This window comes from Myotis yumanensis, unplaced genomic scaffold (assembly GCF_028538775.1).
Source record: "Myotis yumanensis isolate MYYU_CA2020_CCGP unplaced genomic scaffold, mMyoYum1.0.hap1 SCAF_23, whole genome shotgun sequence".
Lineage (NCBI taxonomy): Eukaryota > Metazoa > Chordata > Mammalia > Chiroptera > Vespertilionidae > Myotis > Myotis yumanensis.
In genome coordinates, this window is record NW_027223774.1 from 6,372,386 (window position 1) to 6,386,448 (window position 14,063).

At 42.3% G+C, this 14,063-nt stretch overlaps 1 protein-coding gene across 1 annotated transcript; it reads left to right on the forward strand.

Annotated features, from left to right (window-relative positions):
- Window positions 1–7,126: 7,126 nt before the first annotated feature.
- Window positions 7,127–12,529, forward strand: LOC138999926 (zinc finger protein 665-like). The gene has a single exon (XM_070402143.1). The coding sequence runs from the start codon at window positions 7,156–7,158 to the stop codon at window positions 9,145–9,147; it is 1,992 nt and encodes a 663-aa protein (XP_070258244.1). The 5' UTR covers window positions 7,127–7,155; the 3' UTR covers window positions 9,148–12,529.
- The last annotated feature ends 1,534 nt before the right edge of the window (window positions 12,530–14,063 follow it).

The window sequence follows — 14,063 nt, forward strand, 5'->3', positions numbered from 1 at the left end:
GCAGGAGGTGGCTGATCGATGTTTCTCTCTCATCGATGTTTCTAACTATCTCTCTCCCTTCCTCTCTGTAAAAAATCAGTAAAAGATATATTTTAAAAAAAGAAAGCCATATTTTTTCGGGTGTTAATTTTGTATCCTACTACATTGCTGAATACATTTATTATATTTAGTAGTTTTTGATGGAGACTTTAGTGTTTTCCATGTACAATATTATATCATCTGCTAATAATGAGTTTTACTTCTTCTTTTCCAATTTGTTTTTTTAATTAAATCTTTATTGTTCAGATTATTACATTTGTTCCTCTTTTTTCCCCCATAACTCCCCTCCACCCAGTTCCCACCCCACCCTCCACCCTTAGTCCTCACCCACTGTCCTCATCCTTAGGTGCACGATTTTTTTTATTTTATATTTTATTGATTTTTTTACAGAGAGGAAGGGAGAGGGATAGAGAGTTAGGAACATCGATGAGAGAGAAACATCGATCAGCAGCCTCCTGTACACTCCCTACTGGGGATGTGCCCGCCTCCAAGGTACATGCCCTTGACCGGAATCAAACCTGGGACCCTTCAGTCCGCAGGCCGATGCTCTATCCACTGAGCCAAACCGGTTAGGGCAGGTGCACGATTTTTGTCCAGTCTCTTCCCGCATCCCCCACACACCTTTCCGCCCCAAGAATAGTCAGTCCATTCCCTTTCTATGCCCCTGATTCTATTATAATCACCACTTCATTCTGTTCATCAGTTTATTTATTCCCTTGATTTTTAGATTCACTTGTTGATAGATGTGTATTTGTTGTTCATAATTTGTATCTTTTTTCTTCTTCTTCCTCTTCTTAAAGGATACCTTTCAGCATTTCCTATAATACTGGTTTGGTGGTGATGAACTCCTTTAGCTTTTTCTTATCTGTGAAGCTCTTTATCTGACCTTCAATTCTGAATGATAGCTTTGCTGGTTAGCTAAGAACCTACAACCAAGACTGCTTTATCCAGCAAAGCTATCATTCTTTTCCAATTTGGATGCCTTTCATTTCTTCTTGTCTGATCTCTATGCCTAGCACTTCCAGTCTTATATCGAACAGGAGTGGTGCAAGTGGGCATCCCTCTCTTGTTCCTGTTTTTAGGGAAAGTAGTTTTAGTTTTTGCCCATTGAGTGTGATATTGGCTGTAGGTTTGTCACATAAGGCTTTTATTATGTTGAGGTATGATCCCCGTACTCTCACTTTGCTGAGAGTTTTTCTCAAGAAAGGGTGTTGGTTTTTGTCAAATGCTTTTTCTGCATCAATTGATATGATTGTGATTTTTGTCTCTCATTTTATTTATATGATGTATCATATTTATTGATTTGCAGATACCGTACCATCCTTTCATCCACAAATTAAATCCCACTTGGTCATGGTGTATGATCTTTCTAATGAAATGCTGGATCTCATTTTCCAGAATAATGTTGAGGGTTTTAGCGTCGATAGGGGTCATTTGTACTACAATGGGCCAGCTGCCGTGCAGAAAACACCCCTATGTTTTGGGAATTGCTTCAGTTGGGCTTTGGTGCTCAGTGAATCTGCCCCTTGAGTGTGTGGCTTATGGATGTGAAGAGTTGTCAGCTGCTATAATGACACTGACCACTGAGTACACTGGCTCTTGGGTCTCCTGGGAGGTGTAAAGTCAGCCAATGCCTGGGGACACCCAGCTGGATCTACAGAGAGATTTGTAGATTCCCCTCTTTCTATCGGGTTTGGAAATGCCCTGATGAGGCCCAGCCTTGAATAAAGGGAGGCTAGTGCTGCTGCTGCATCTTGGGCCTTTTATTGATAGGTTTGGGGCTCCCAGACCCAACTGCAACTTTTTTAAAAATATTTTATTGATTTTTTACAGAGAAGAAGGGAGAGGGATAGAGAGTCAGAAACATCGATGAGAGAGATCAATCAGCTGCCTCTTGCACATCCCCCCACTGGGATGTGCCCGCAACCAAGGTACATGCCCTCGACCAGAATCGAACCTGGTACCCTTCAGTCCCCAGGTCGATGCTCTATCCACTGAGCCAAACCAGTTTGGCCCAACTGCAACTTTTTTGACAGGATTTAGTGTGGGAAGCCACATATTGTCCTCACTTGCAGGGGGGTGTGGACAAGGAACCAGGAAGGCTGGTGACCCTCGAATCCAGGGCAAAAGGTCAGGTCTGTGCACCCACTTTTATTCCAGACAATGGTAGCTGAATCGACTTCCCCCATTTATTATGATGTAAATCCTTGCTGATGGCCTAGTCTGCCTGTTACTGGAAATTGCCTGCCTAAGGGCTCTGGGTGTATCCCAAACCAATGAAAGGTTGGTGAGACCTGACCACCAGTGGAAGTTCTTCCCCTTGAGTTGGACTTACCCACCTGGCCCCCCAATATTTCCAAATGATTACTTCTCTCGTCTCTTTCATTTGTGTGCGGCCGTCTTCCAGATCCTGAACCCTGAACCACGCGGGATGACCAGGGGAGAGAAACAAACAAACATACAACCTTACACAATTTAGCCGGACAAGACAGGCCATTCATATAGAAAAGGTGCACATAGCTTGGGTGGGGTTTTAAATGGGATATAGTGAGGTCTCATGGAATCCCCAGGGTGAAGCAAACTGAAATGGTTGTCAGTCAGACCCACGACCTGGGATGTCCCAACGTAGGTATAATGACCTCTGCCAGCACCTCCATCTGGGAGAAAGCCTCCCCATAGTTCCTGCCCCAATGTCAGTCAGTCCAGTCTCTCCTCATATATGTCTTCATCTGCCCCTCCCCCGCAAGACCTCCTGGCCCAGGACGTCAGAGGAAGTTATTGCTTGTAAGTTCAGTATTTCCTAACATCGACCTCCCTTTTGATGCTTTGGGGTTCATAGATTCCGGTGTAACGTCTTACGTTTCATTACTTTTTTTCATTTCATTGAGGCTTGTTTTTGTTTGTTTATTTGTTTGTTTTTGTTTTTTGCTTTAGTCTAGATCAAGGTTTACCAATTTTTGTATTAGAGAAAAGTACCTGTTAGGTATTTTTTTTATTTTGTCTTATCTCCCTTTAATTGATGCTTCTTCAAATATTTCTTGTGCCATTTCTTTGCAACCTTTCCGTTTACTTTCTTGTTTTGTTTATAGATTCCTGAGATGGAAGGTTAGGTTTTTTGACATCTTTTTTCATAATGTAGGCATTTTTGCCTACAAAATTTCCTCTTAGAATTGTATTTTGTGAATTTTATACATGATTTTGATAGGTTGTCTTTTTATTTACTTTGTCACTAGACTATTTTGAGTTCAGTTTTGGGTTTGGCTACCTTGAAATTGTTATTTATATAGTTATTATTGCTTTCGATAGAGGAAGATAGATGGAGAGAGAGAGAGAGAGAGAGAGAGAGAGGCAGATAGAGAGAGAGAGAGGGAGAAACATCAGTGTGAGGGAGAAACATCAATCGGCTGCCTTCTATACACAAGCTAACTGGAAATGGAACCCACATACTGATATGTGCCTTCAGTGCAAATAGAATCCTCGACCCTTTGGTACTCAGGATGATGCTCCAACCATTTGAGCCATACAGGCCAACGCATTCTGTGGTTTTTAAACACACAAATTTCCAGGTTTTCTAGAATAGGCCACTAGGGTCAATGAGAGCAGAAGCACAGTGGCTGCTAGAGGTAAGTCTGACCCTTGTTTTTGACTGTCGGTATCTTCAAATATATTTGTTCACCCAGTCTTTCCAGTCATCCTTTCTGTACAGTTCTGCTTTATTTGTGTCTGTAATACTTTCTGTCTTCATGGTACTCTTATTCCCATATCCTCCGGGGTTTTTGTTCATGGAAAGCTGTCTACTTACATTGGGAAGGGGGAAGAAGCTCATCTCTCTGATCCTGCCATCCTGCTGATGTCACTCACATAGGTCTTTTGACTGTGATCTCATTTGTACTTTGTTGTTCTGCCACAGTATTGACCCTCCATGTTCTTTGCATCATTTATCCCAAGCAATGCCTCAAATGGGATTGAAGCGGAAGAATCATTTGTGCATTACAGAAGAAGCACGACTTTATGAATGACACAATGGACCCCAGGTGGTCTTTCTTTAGGGAAGGGTCACTGGGGAGGAATTCAGGACAGGCCTTTGTTACATTCATAGGTAGAAACCCAGTGTTTTCTTACAGTTGCCCGTTCCTCAATGGATTATGCTTGTTTGTGCTGATTGGTGATACCTTACCCACCATTTAGTTTTAATTTTGATAATTTCTACTTAGATTCCCCGCTCAGGGATAACCTTAACCTCTCTGAACTTTGCACCTCTGCCTCTTTCACAGGTCTCTCTTTACTGCAAGCCAATGTTGGTCCATGCCTGCAGCACCTTGGAGAGCACACGTGTTATTATATTGAAGTTGTATATTCTGTGATCTAATACAATTAATTTTTTTAATTAAATCTTTATTGTTCAAATTATTACATTTGTTCCTATTTTTCCCCCCATAACTCCCCTCCTCCCAGTTCCCATCCTACCCTCCGCCCTCACTCCCCACCCACTGTCCTCATCCATAGGTGCACAATTTTTGTCCAGTCTCTTCCCACATCCCCCACACCCCTTTCCCTCCAAGACTAGCCAGTCCACTCCCTTTCTATGCCCCTGATTCTATTATAATCACCAGTTCATTCTGTTCAGCAGATTATTTATTCCCTTGATTTTTAGATTCACTTGTTGATAGATGTGTATTTGTTGTTCATAATTTGTATCTTTACCTTGTTCTTCCTCTTCTTAAAAAATACCTTTCAGCATTTCCTATAATACTGGTTTCGTGGTGATGAACTCCTTTAGCTTTTTCTTATCTGTGAAGCTCTTTATCTGACCTTCAATTCTGAATGATAGCTTTGCTGGATAAAGTAATCTTCGTTGTAGGTTCTTGGCATTCATCACTTTGAATATTTCTTGCCATTCCCTTCTGGTCTGCAAAGTTTCTGTTGAGAAATCAGCTGACAGTCATATGAGTACTCCCTTGTAGGTAACTGCCTTTCTTTCTCTTGCTGCTTTTAAGATTCTCAATATCTTGCTCTCTCTCTTCTTCTGGCACCCCTATAATTCGGATGTTGGTATGCTTGAAGCTGTCCCAGAGGCTCCTTACGATATCTTCGTATTTTTGGATCCATTATTCATTTTGTTTTCCCATGGGTGTTTTTTGCTTTTTTGTATTTCAAATCGTTGACTTGATTCTTGTGATCCTCTACTCTGCTGTTGGGAGTCTGTATAGTATCCTCCAGTTCAGTCAGTGTATGCTTAATTTCCAGTTGATCCTTTATCATAACCTCGAGGGTCTGACTAGATTTCATGAGGATCTCACATTTATCGGTGGTCTCACCAGTCTTTTTGAGAGTCTTACTAAATTTATCGGCGGCTTCTAGAAAGTTCTAGAAAAACCTTAAATGTGTGGTTTTGGACTCTATTTCCAGTAGTTTGCTTTCCTCCATTTCTGTCATTTGTGTCCTGTTTCTTTGTCTCCGCATTTTTTATGCTTCCCTGTGTTGATAAAGTGGTTTCCTGTGCTGAGTGTCCTCTAGGGCCCAGTGGTTCAGCCTTCCCAATTACCTGAGGAGGACACTCTTGGTTCACCCCCTTGTGCTCTTTGTGCACAGTCTTGTTGTAGTTAAGCCTTGATTGTTGTAGTTATCACTGGGAGGAATTGACCTCCAGGCCAATTGGCTGTGAGAATCAGCTGTGTCTGCAGTGGGAGAACTTCTGTGTTGGAGACACCCCTCTGGGCCAAGACTTGCTTCAATGGGGCTTTGGTGCTCACTGAGTCTCGTCCCTCAGTGTGTCCTTTATGGATCCGAGGGGCTGCAAACTGGATGGTCCCACGCTGACCACTGGGCATACTGGCTCCTGGATATCTAGGAAGGTGCTAATCCAGCAAAAGCCTCCCTGCAGGGCTTGGGCGGGGCCGGTAACACGGGATCAACCTAGCGGGGCTAGCAGTTATGGCTGCTCTCAGTCCTGCCTGCAGAGGCCCCGCTTCTCAGTGTCCTAGCAATCACTGCAAGCACTTCAGAGAGAAAGCTGCCCTTGAGTTATAAACGATGCCAGAGAGTCCCACTTCTCCCGTCTGAGTTTGGGTCCCCAGACACTTGCCCGGAACTGGAGCTAACAGCCTGAGACTCCCTCCTGATTGAAAACGACAACCGTGCCGTCAGCCGCCAGCCCGCTCCGCATGCGCCTCTGTACCTTAATATTTTACTTCCTCACCGCACCTCCTCTGAGTCTCAGTATGCTTTTCTCTTTCCTTCTAGTTGTAGAATTTCCACTCAGCCAGCCTTCCTGTGGTTCTGGATATTGTCCATTCCGTCTTTTAGTTGTATTTTTGAAGTGGTTGTGCGAGGCAGCAAACTCCGGTGTTTACCTATGTCGCCATCTTGGTTTCTCCCCTACAATTAATTTTTAAAAAGTATATATTTTATGGATTTTTCACAGAGAGGAAGGGAGAGGAATAGAGAGTTGGAAATATCGATGAGAGAAAAACATCGATCAGCTGCCTCCTGCACACCCACCCACTACTGGGGATGTGCCCACAACAAAGGTACATGCCCTTAGCCGGAATCGAATCCGGGAACTTTCAGTCCGCAGGCCGATGCTCCATCCACTGAGCCAAACTGGTTATGGCTAGAATTAATTTTTATTGCTTTGAGCAGCTTGAAATTATTCCACACAGATTCACATGGTCAGAATGTAAGGTCCTTAAGGAAGCCGTTTTTGCAAGAACAATGAGTAGAGCCTTCCTCTCCTCTTTGTATGTACTGCTGTGCTTCTGTCCCTCTCTAGATGAGATTTCCATCATCGACTCACTTTTGGGGCCGCGTTATTTATAACAGTAATTTCCTCACTGTCTATCTCACTCTTGAAAATCTTCCTATGCAATCATGCCTAGTCATGACAGTTAATCATTTGTGGTGAAGATACTCTGTTTTCATAAGGTCATCATGTACCTAACCAATATTTACTTTTATACAGGTTGCTGCTGTGGAGCAGAGAATGTGGAGGCACCGACTGAGCAGAACATTTCTGTTAGAGTGTCACAGGCAAGGAATCCCAAGGTAGCCTTGTCTTCCCAGAAGAGCCACCCCTGTGAGAGTTGTGGACTAGTTTTGAGAAACATTTTCCACGTGATGGGGCTGCAGGGAACACAACACCCACAGATACTGTTGAGGTGTGGGGCGTGTGCAAGACGGTTTTATTTCACTGTAAAATTTCACCAGCAGCATGTGAGAGAGAAGACTTTCATTAGAGGGGAGGACAGGATCTCACTTGCAAACAGCTGCAATTTCAATGTGTCCCAGGATCGTTTCACCTGCAGGAAAGTTGGTCATGGTGTCTTTACCGAATCAGGACATCTCCACCTAAAGGCTACTCCGACCAGAGACAGTCTAAATGCTATTTCGAACCGTGGGGTGACGTTTCAAAGTAGGAAAAATCGTTACGCCAGAAAAGAATGTAAGGACAGTAGTTGCACTGACATGCTTATTCAGGAAAACGGTGTCCATGTTGCAAGGCAATGTTTTGTGTGCTCTGAATGTGGGAAATCTTTTACAACTAACTCTCACCTTAATTATCATCAGAGAGTTCACACAGGTGAAAAGCCTTATCAATGTAGTGAATGTGGAAAAACTTTTACAGGTCCCAGTGGTCTCCAATATCATGAGAGAGTTCACACTGGAGAGAAACCTTATAAATGCATTGAATGTGGAAAATCATTTACAACTAACTCTTACCTTCATAGATATCAGAAAGTTTACACAGGAGAAAAGGCTTATCAATGCAGGGAATGTGGAAAAACTTTTACAACTACCAAGGGTTCCCAGTATCATCAGAGAGTTCACAATGAAGAAGAGCCTTATAACTGCAGGGAATGTGGGAAAACTTTTACAAGTGTCAAGGGTCTCCAGTATCATCAGAACGTTCACATTGGAAAAAAGCCTTTTAAATGCATTGAATGTGGGAAATCTTTTATCACTAAGACCCACCTTCATAGTCATCAGGGAGTTCATACAGGAGAAAAGCCTTATAAATGTAGTGAATGTGGGAAATCTTTTACAGGTACCAGTAGTCTCCAATATCATCAGAGAGGTCACACAGGAGAAAAACCTTATCAATGCAATGAATGTGGAAAAACTTTTAAAGGTCCTAGTAGTCTCCAATATCATCAGAGAGTTCACACTGGAGAAAAGCCTTATCAATGCAGTGAATGTGGGAAAACTTTTACCACTAACGGCCACCTTCGTAGACATCAGAGAGTTCACACTGGTGAAAAGCCTTATCAATGTAGTGAATGTGGAAAAACTTTTAAAGGTTCCAGTGGTCTTCAATATCATGAGAGAGTTCACACTGGAGAGAAACCTTATAAATGCACTGAATGTAGAAAATCTTTTACAACTAACTCTGACTTTTATAGACATCAGAAAATTCACACAGGAGAAAAGCCTTATCAATGCAGGGAATGTGGAAAAACTTTTACAACGACCAAGGGTTTCCAATATCATCAGAGAGTTCACACTGGAGAGAAACCTTATAAATGCAGTGACTGTGGAAAATCTTTTACTGCTCGGGGTACACTACAATATCATCAGAGAATTCACACTGGAGAAGAGCCTTATAACTGCAGGGAATGTGGGAAAACTTTCACAAGTGTCAAGGGTCTCCAGTATCATCAGAACGTTCACATTGGAGAAAAGCCTTTTAAATGCATTGAATGTGGGAAATCTTTTATTACTAAGACCCACCTTCGTAGTCATCAGGGAGTTCATACAGGAGAAAAGTCTTATAAATGTAGTGAATGTGGGAAATCTTTTAACTCATGCACTGATCTTTGTCGTCATCAGAGAGTTCACACTGGAGAAAAGCCTTATAAATGCAGTGAATGTGGAAAATCGTTTAAATGTAGCAGTGGTCTTCAATATCATCAGAGATTACACACTGGAGAAAGACCTTATAAATGTAATGAATGTGGCAAATCTTTTACAAGTAACTCAATCCTTCATAATCATCAGAGAGTTCACACTGGAGAAAGGCCATATAAATGCAGTGAATGTGGAAAATCTTTTACCACTAGCACCCACCATCGTCGTCATCAGAGAGTTCATTCAGGAGAGAATACTTATTAATGCAGTTTATGTGGGAAATCTTTTACACATAGTGATAGTCTTCAGCATCATCAGAGATTTTATACAGGAGAAAGCCATTATGAGTGCAATTAATGTGAGATATTGTGGGGAGCTGGCACGACCATGGCATAGTCGGTCCCAGTGCGCGTTATGTGCCATCCCATCTCAGCCTGGGTCAGTGACCCTGAGTGGGGGCGGTGAAAGGATTAAGAAAAGACAGACACGCCAAAACCGGTTTGGCTCAGTGGATAGAGCGTCGGCCTGTGGACTGAAAGGTCCTGGGTTCGATTCCGGTCAAGGGCATGTACCTGGGTTGCAGGCACATCCCCAGTAGGAGATGTGCAGGAGGCAGCTGATCGATGTTTCTCTCTCATCGATGTTTCTAACTCTCTATCTCTCTCCCTTCCTCTCTGTAAAAAATCAATAAAATATATTAAAAAAAAAAAGAAAAGAAAAGACAGACAAGAGAATGAAAGCTGGGTCTCGGTGTGACGCTGCCCTCGGGTGGAGAGAGACAGTCCTACGCCCACAAGCCGTGTCTTTATTTTATAGCAGATACCAGGTGGCAAAGTAAGGGCACGATCAAGATGTTTACAATATTCTGGTGGGTTTCAATCCTACTCAACTACATGTACCTGAACTCTATCACTCAGGCACGTGGGGCCAAGTGTTCGGAATATAGGATCAAGCTTACAATGATAGGTATTGGCTATAATTGTGCCAGGAAGGCTCTGCCCTCCAAGCTGGAACTTGCACGTGGCAATGAGAGGACTGTGCCCTGTCATCAGTCCAAGGCTTGAACCTGTCCAAAATACTGTAGCCACGCCCCAAAAGATATCTCTCAGCCAAATTTGTAAATCCGCTCTGCACAAAAGAGTCCAAATGTGGAAATTATTTTAGATGTGTAGGAAATGTCGTTTCTTAGTTAGGATTTAACAATTCTGTAAAAAAATATGTGAAGTCTCAGTCTGAATTACATCTCATATATTTAATCACCTCCATTATGTAATATCCCCCAACTGTTTTTGTTGTTCTGTTTGTTAGTATTTCTTTTGGAACCATATGTGTCTATATTGCAGTTTCCAACATAGAGAGAAGTGTTTCCATGTGTATGTCACTGCATATTTCTGTTGCTGAAGGTATTTCACCTGAATCACCTATAAGGTCCCTACAGATGGCATCAGTCACCATCCTCATGTGCGCAGGGAAGCTAACCCTGTTGTCTCATTTGTTGACGAAAATTAGGAATACCTGGGCCCTTAGTTCTTCCTTGTTTCCCAGGCATGAGTTGCCACATAGGACTGATTACTGTTGGCCCCAGTAAACACAATGTTGGAGAAAAACTGCCATTGTCAGGGACACACTTACCCATTCATCAGATGCCAGTGATGAATTTATTGAGTTCCTAAGTCATCAGTGGGAGAACTGCCCGTCTCGGGTCTCTTTCTTTGCAAAATAATGAAGGCTTTTTCCTAGGACTTCTTTAATGTTGGGTGTTCTTTTGAATCTATTGGTTAACTTATAAGAGAAGGAAATATTTTGCCTCTATGATGTCATTTCCCTCATTTTCACGCACTTAACTTCTTAGAAAAAAGGAACACTGTTCGGATTTGGCAGGTGATGCAGGCTGTGGAAGAATTTACAGCTAAAAGAAGTCATGAAAAGAGGAAGTTTGTTTTACTTTCCAAGAGAAGACAGGGCTAAGTATTGGTTGTCAATACAGGCCAAGGAAGAAAGGCTGGGTTCCATTTTTCATCAGTGGCTCTAACTCAGTGGGCAGCAAACTCATTAGTCAACAGAGCCAAATATCAACAGTAGTTCTTCAAAATAGACTCTGCCATTCCGAAAACTGACTTTTTTGCTTGGGCCACGACGTTTCAATCGCACTGTATGTGCGCACCCACAGGTGGTATTTTCTGAAAGAGCCACACTCAAGGGGCCAAAGTCACCGTTTGCCGACCACGGCTCTAGGTAATAGAGAACAAATACAGGGGCCTGGTGCTTTGCTGAAGTTGAGTAGATATGAGGGGCTGTCTTTTAAAGTTGCAGTTGGTTTGCTTTCCAGGAGACAGTCTGGCAGATGTATAGGGAGGTGTCTTATCAGTATTTTTCCCAAGTCTATAAAATATGACTAGAGAAAAAGTTATGTAGAGTTCAAAAGAGGCTTGTTTGAAGAGGTGGAGGGAAGCAAACTTTCTGATAACTACAGACCCCTTGGGGCAAATAATGTCTGAGGTGTGACAACAGCAGGAAGAAGGGGTACGTAAGAATTTAGCCTTGAAAGTAGCTTATCTTGTTAAGCAGTTTGACCAGAGGAGCTGTGTGAATTAGAGGAGCCAACAATCTTGGGGTTTAATTAGCAGGTCCTTCTCATAAATTGTGGAAGGCCACAGCAAAGAAAAAAACTTTTTTTTTCTTTACAAACACCTCAACCACATTTAGAACCTAATGCTTTATTGGCTGCAGACTGACTACTTGTAGGAGACCAAATAAAGGGGCACCAGCAGTACTGGGGCATTGTGTTCATTAGGACTTAAGCCAGGAGTCCTGGAGTTAATAAACCACTCATTGAATTTTCTCCTGAACCCACAGGTTCTAAAGTTCCCAGTATGGACAAAATTGATGGCTTTGAGACACAGAAGTCACTCAAAAGAGGGGTAGCTGTGACAACCCCAAGTATGTCTGGGAGCAGCATAAATTTTTTTCTTGTTTTCAAGGGATGCTAAGACATTTGAAGGGATTCTTTTCCCCACATGTTGCGGAGGGCCCTGTGCCCTAATGCCTTCAATTCCATGGGTGATGGGCACTGGTTGGAGGACCATCGCAGTGAGGGGGACCCCTTCAGTGCGGAAATCTGACCTAATTCTATTACAAGAAATGGACTCCTATTAAACCTGCACCTAGAAAGTTTTTTGAGGAAAAGACTGCAGGAACTGTCTGAACACAGATCTGAGAAACTCCGGGCATGTTTATGCTGTGTGCAGCAGTCATTGTCATTGATTATAATGAAGAGGTTCTGTGGCTTCCGGTAGCTTCTCAGATGTTCCCAATAGAGCCATTGGTGCTCTGGCAGCAAAACTAAGAGGAAAATAAAGAGTGTCTTTAGGCCGGAGATCTGGCTTTTGTGAACCAGTCAACATTCCAGTGGTTTGGGTGAAAGTTCTTCGTTGTTTGTTACATTTTCTGTCACTGAGATGAGACTGGCCCAGAGGGGATAAGAATGTGGCTTGAGTGCTAACCGGTTTGGCTCAATGGATAGATCGTCAGCCTGCGGATTCCAGGTTCCCAGGTTCCATTCTGGTCAAGGGCATGTACCTTGAATGCGGGCACATCCCTAGATGGCGTGTGCAGGAGACAGCTGATCGACGTTTCTAACCCTATCCCTCTCCCTTCCTCTCTGTAAAAAATCAATAAAAATATATTGAGGAAAAAAAGAATGTGGATTGAATATAGAGTTGAAAAACATGTTGTTCCAAAATTGGTGAACCTACATTTCTTTTATCTTGAGCCATTTAATTTACAGTTACTTTGCATTCCTGGAGACAGTCTGGCAGATGTATAGGTAATTGTGCTGTCAGCATTTTTCCCAAGCCTATAAAATATGATTAGAGAGAAAGTTATGAAAAGTTCAAAAGGCTTGTTTGAAGGAATGGAGGGAAGGAAACATTCTACTAACTAGAGACTCTGTGGTGCAAATTATCTCTGAAGTGTGACAACAGCAGGGAGGAGGGGTAGCAAGAATGTAGCCTTGAAAGTAACTTCTCTTGTTCAGCAGTTTGAACAGAGGAGTTGTTGGATCAGAGGAGTCAACAATCTTGGGGTTTAATTAGCAGGTGATTCTCATAAATTGTGGAAGGCCACAGCAAAGAAAATGAAGACCTTTTTCTTGTCCTTAAAAATATCTCCACCACATTTAGAACCTAAGGCTTTAGTGACCTGAAGAGTGACTACCTCTAGAAGACCAAATAATAGTACACCAGCAATACAGGGGTCCTTGTGTTTAGTAGGACATCAGTAATGGGTCCCTGAGTTAATAAACCACTCATTGAGTTTTCTCCTCAACCCACAGGTTCTAACTTCCTAGTATGGACAAAAATGATGGTACATAGTAAACCTAGTAATCTCAGGGAGCCTGACATAGCATAGCCAATCTTGCAAACTCGGAGGCTAAAAGTACCCATATAGGATGCTTTGAAGTTAAAACTTGCCAAGTAAAAGCTAGTCACAGGGGTATTTATGTCCTACTCTGTTTTATTTGTGTGTGTGAGTGTGTGTGTGTGGTTTTTTAATTTTTTGCAAGTTACAAATTTCACCTTAGTGAGCCTGTCTGTTGTCTTTTTGCACCTGGGACAACATACCTTTGGATTTTCAGGGACATTTCTGTTTCACAGACTCCTAAGAGCACAATCTCTGAACACAGACGATCACAGAGCCCCAATTATTGTTATTGTTTTGAATATTAAATGTTACCAATCATATAAAGTTAAAAAGAAGTTTATGTCTTTTTTTAAACTTTTTATCCAATCCCAGAGAATTTCCTCCTTAGCCCCTGCCCCCCACCCATTTTATCACCAGTGAATGTCATGTAAACCATTTATATCTTCTTCTTTAGTCTCATGTATAACAAAGGTGCAAAACTGCCATTCTCACAAGTAATTTATTGTTATTCTGCTTCCTAGCACTGTTACCGGCTTGGGTCACATAAACTTAGGAACATTCTCCACAAGTTTGGACATTTCTTACATCACCAAAAGCAATTGATTCGTGAAGCAGGAGAAAGTTACATGGAGGGTTATCAGCATTTCCAGAGACACAACTGACTGAACACAGATTAATAAACACAAATTTAGAGCAGACTCAGAACACAGCAAGCTCGTGTTTATCCATTGCTTTCAGAGAACAGAAGAAAATGCTCA

Coding starts and splice junctions, on each gene's coding strand:
- LOC138999926 (XM_070402143.1), top strand. CDS start 7,156: ATGGGGCTGCAGGGAACACAACACCCACAGATACTGTTGAGGTGTGGG.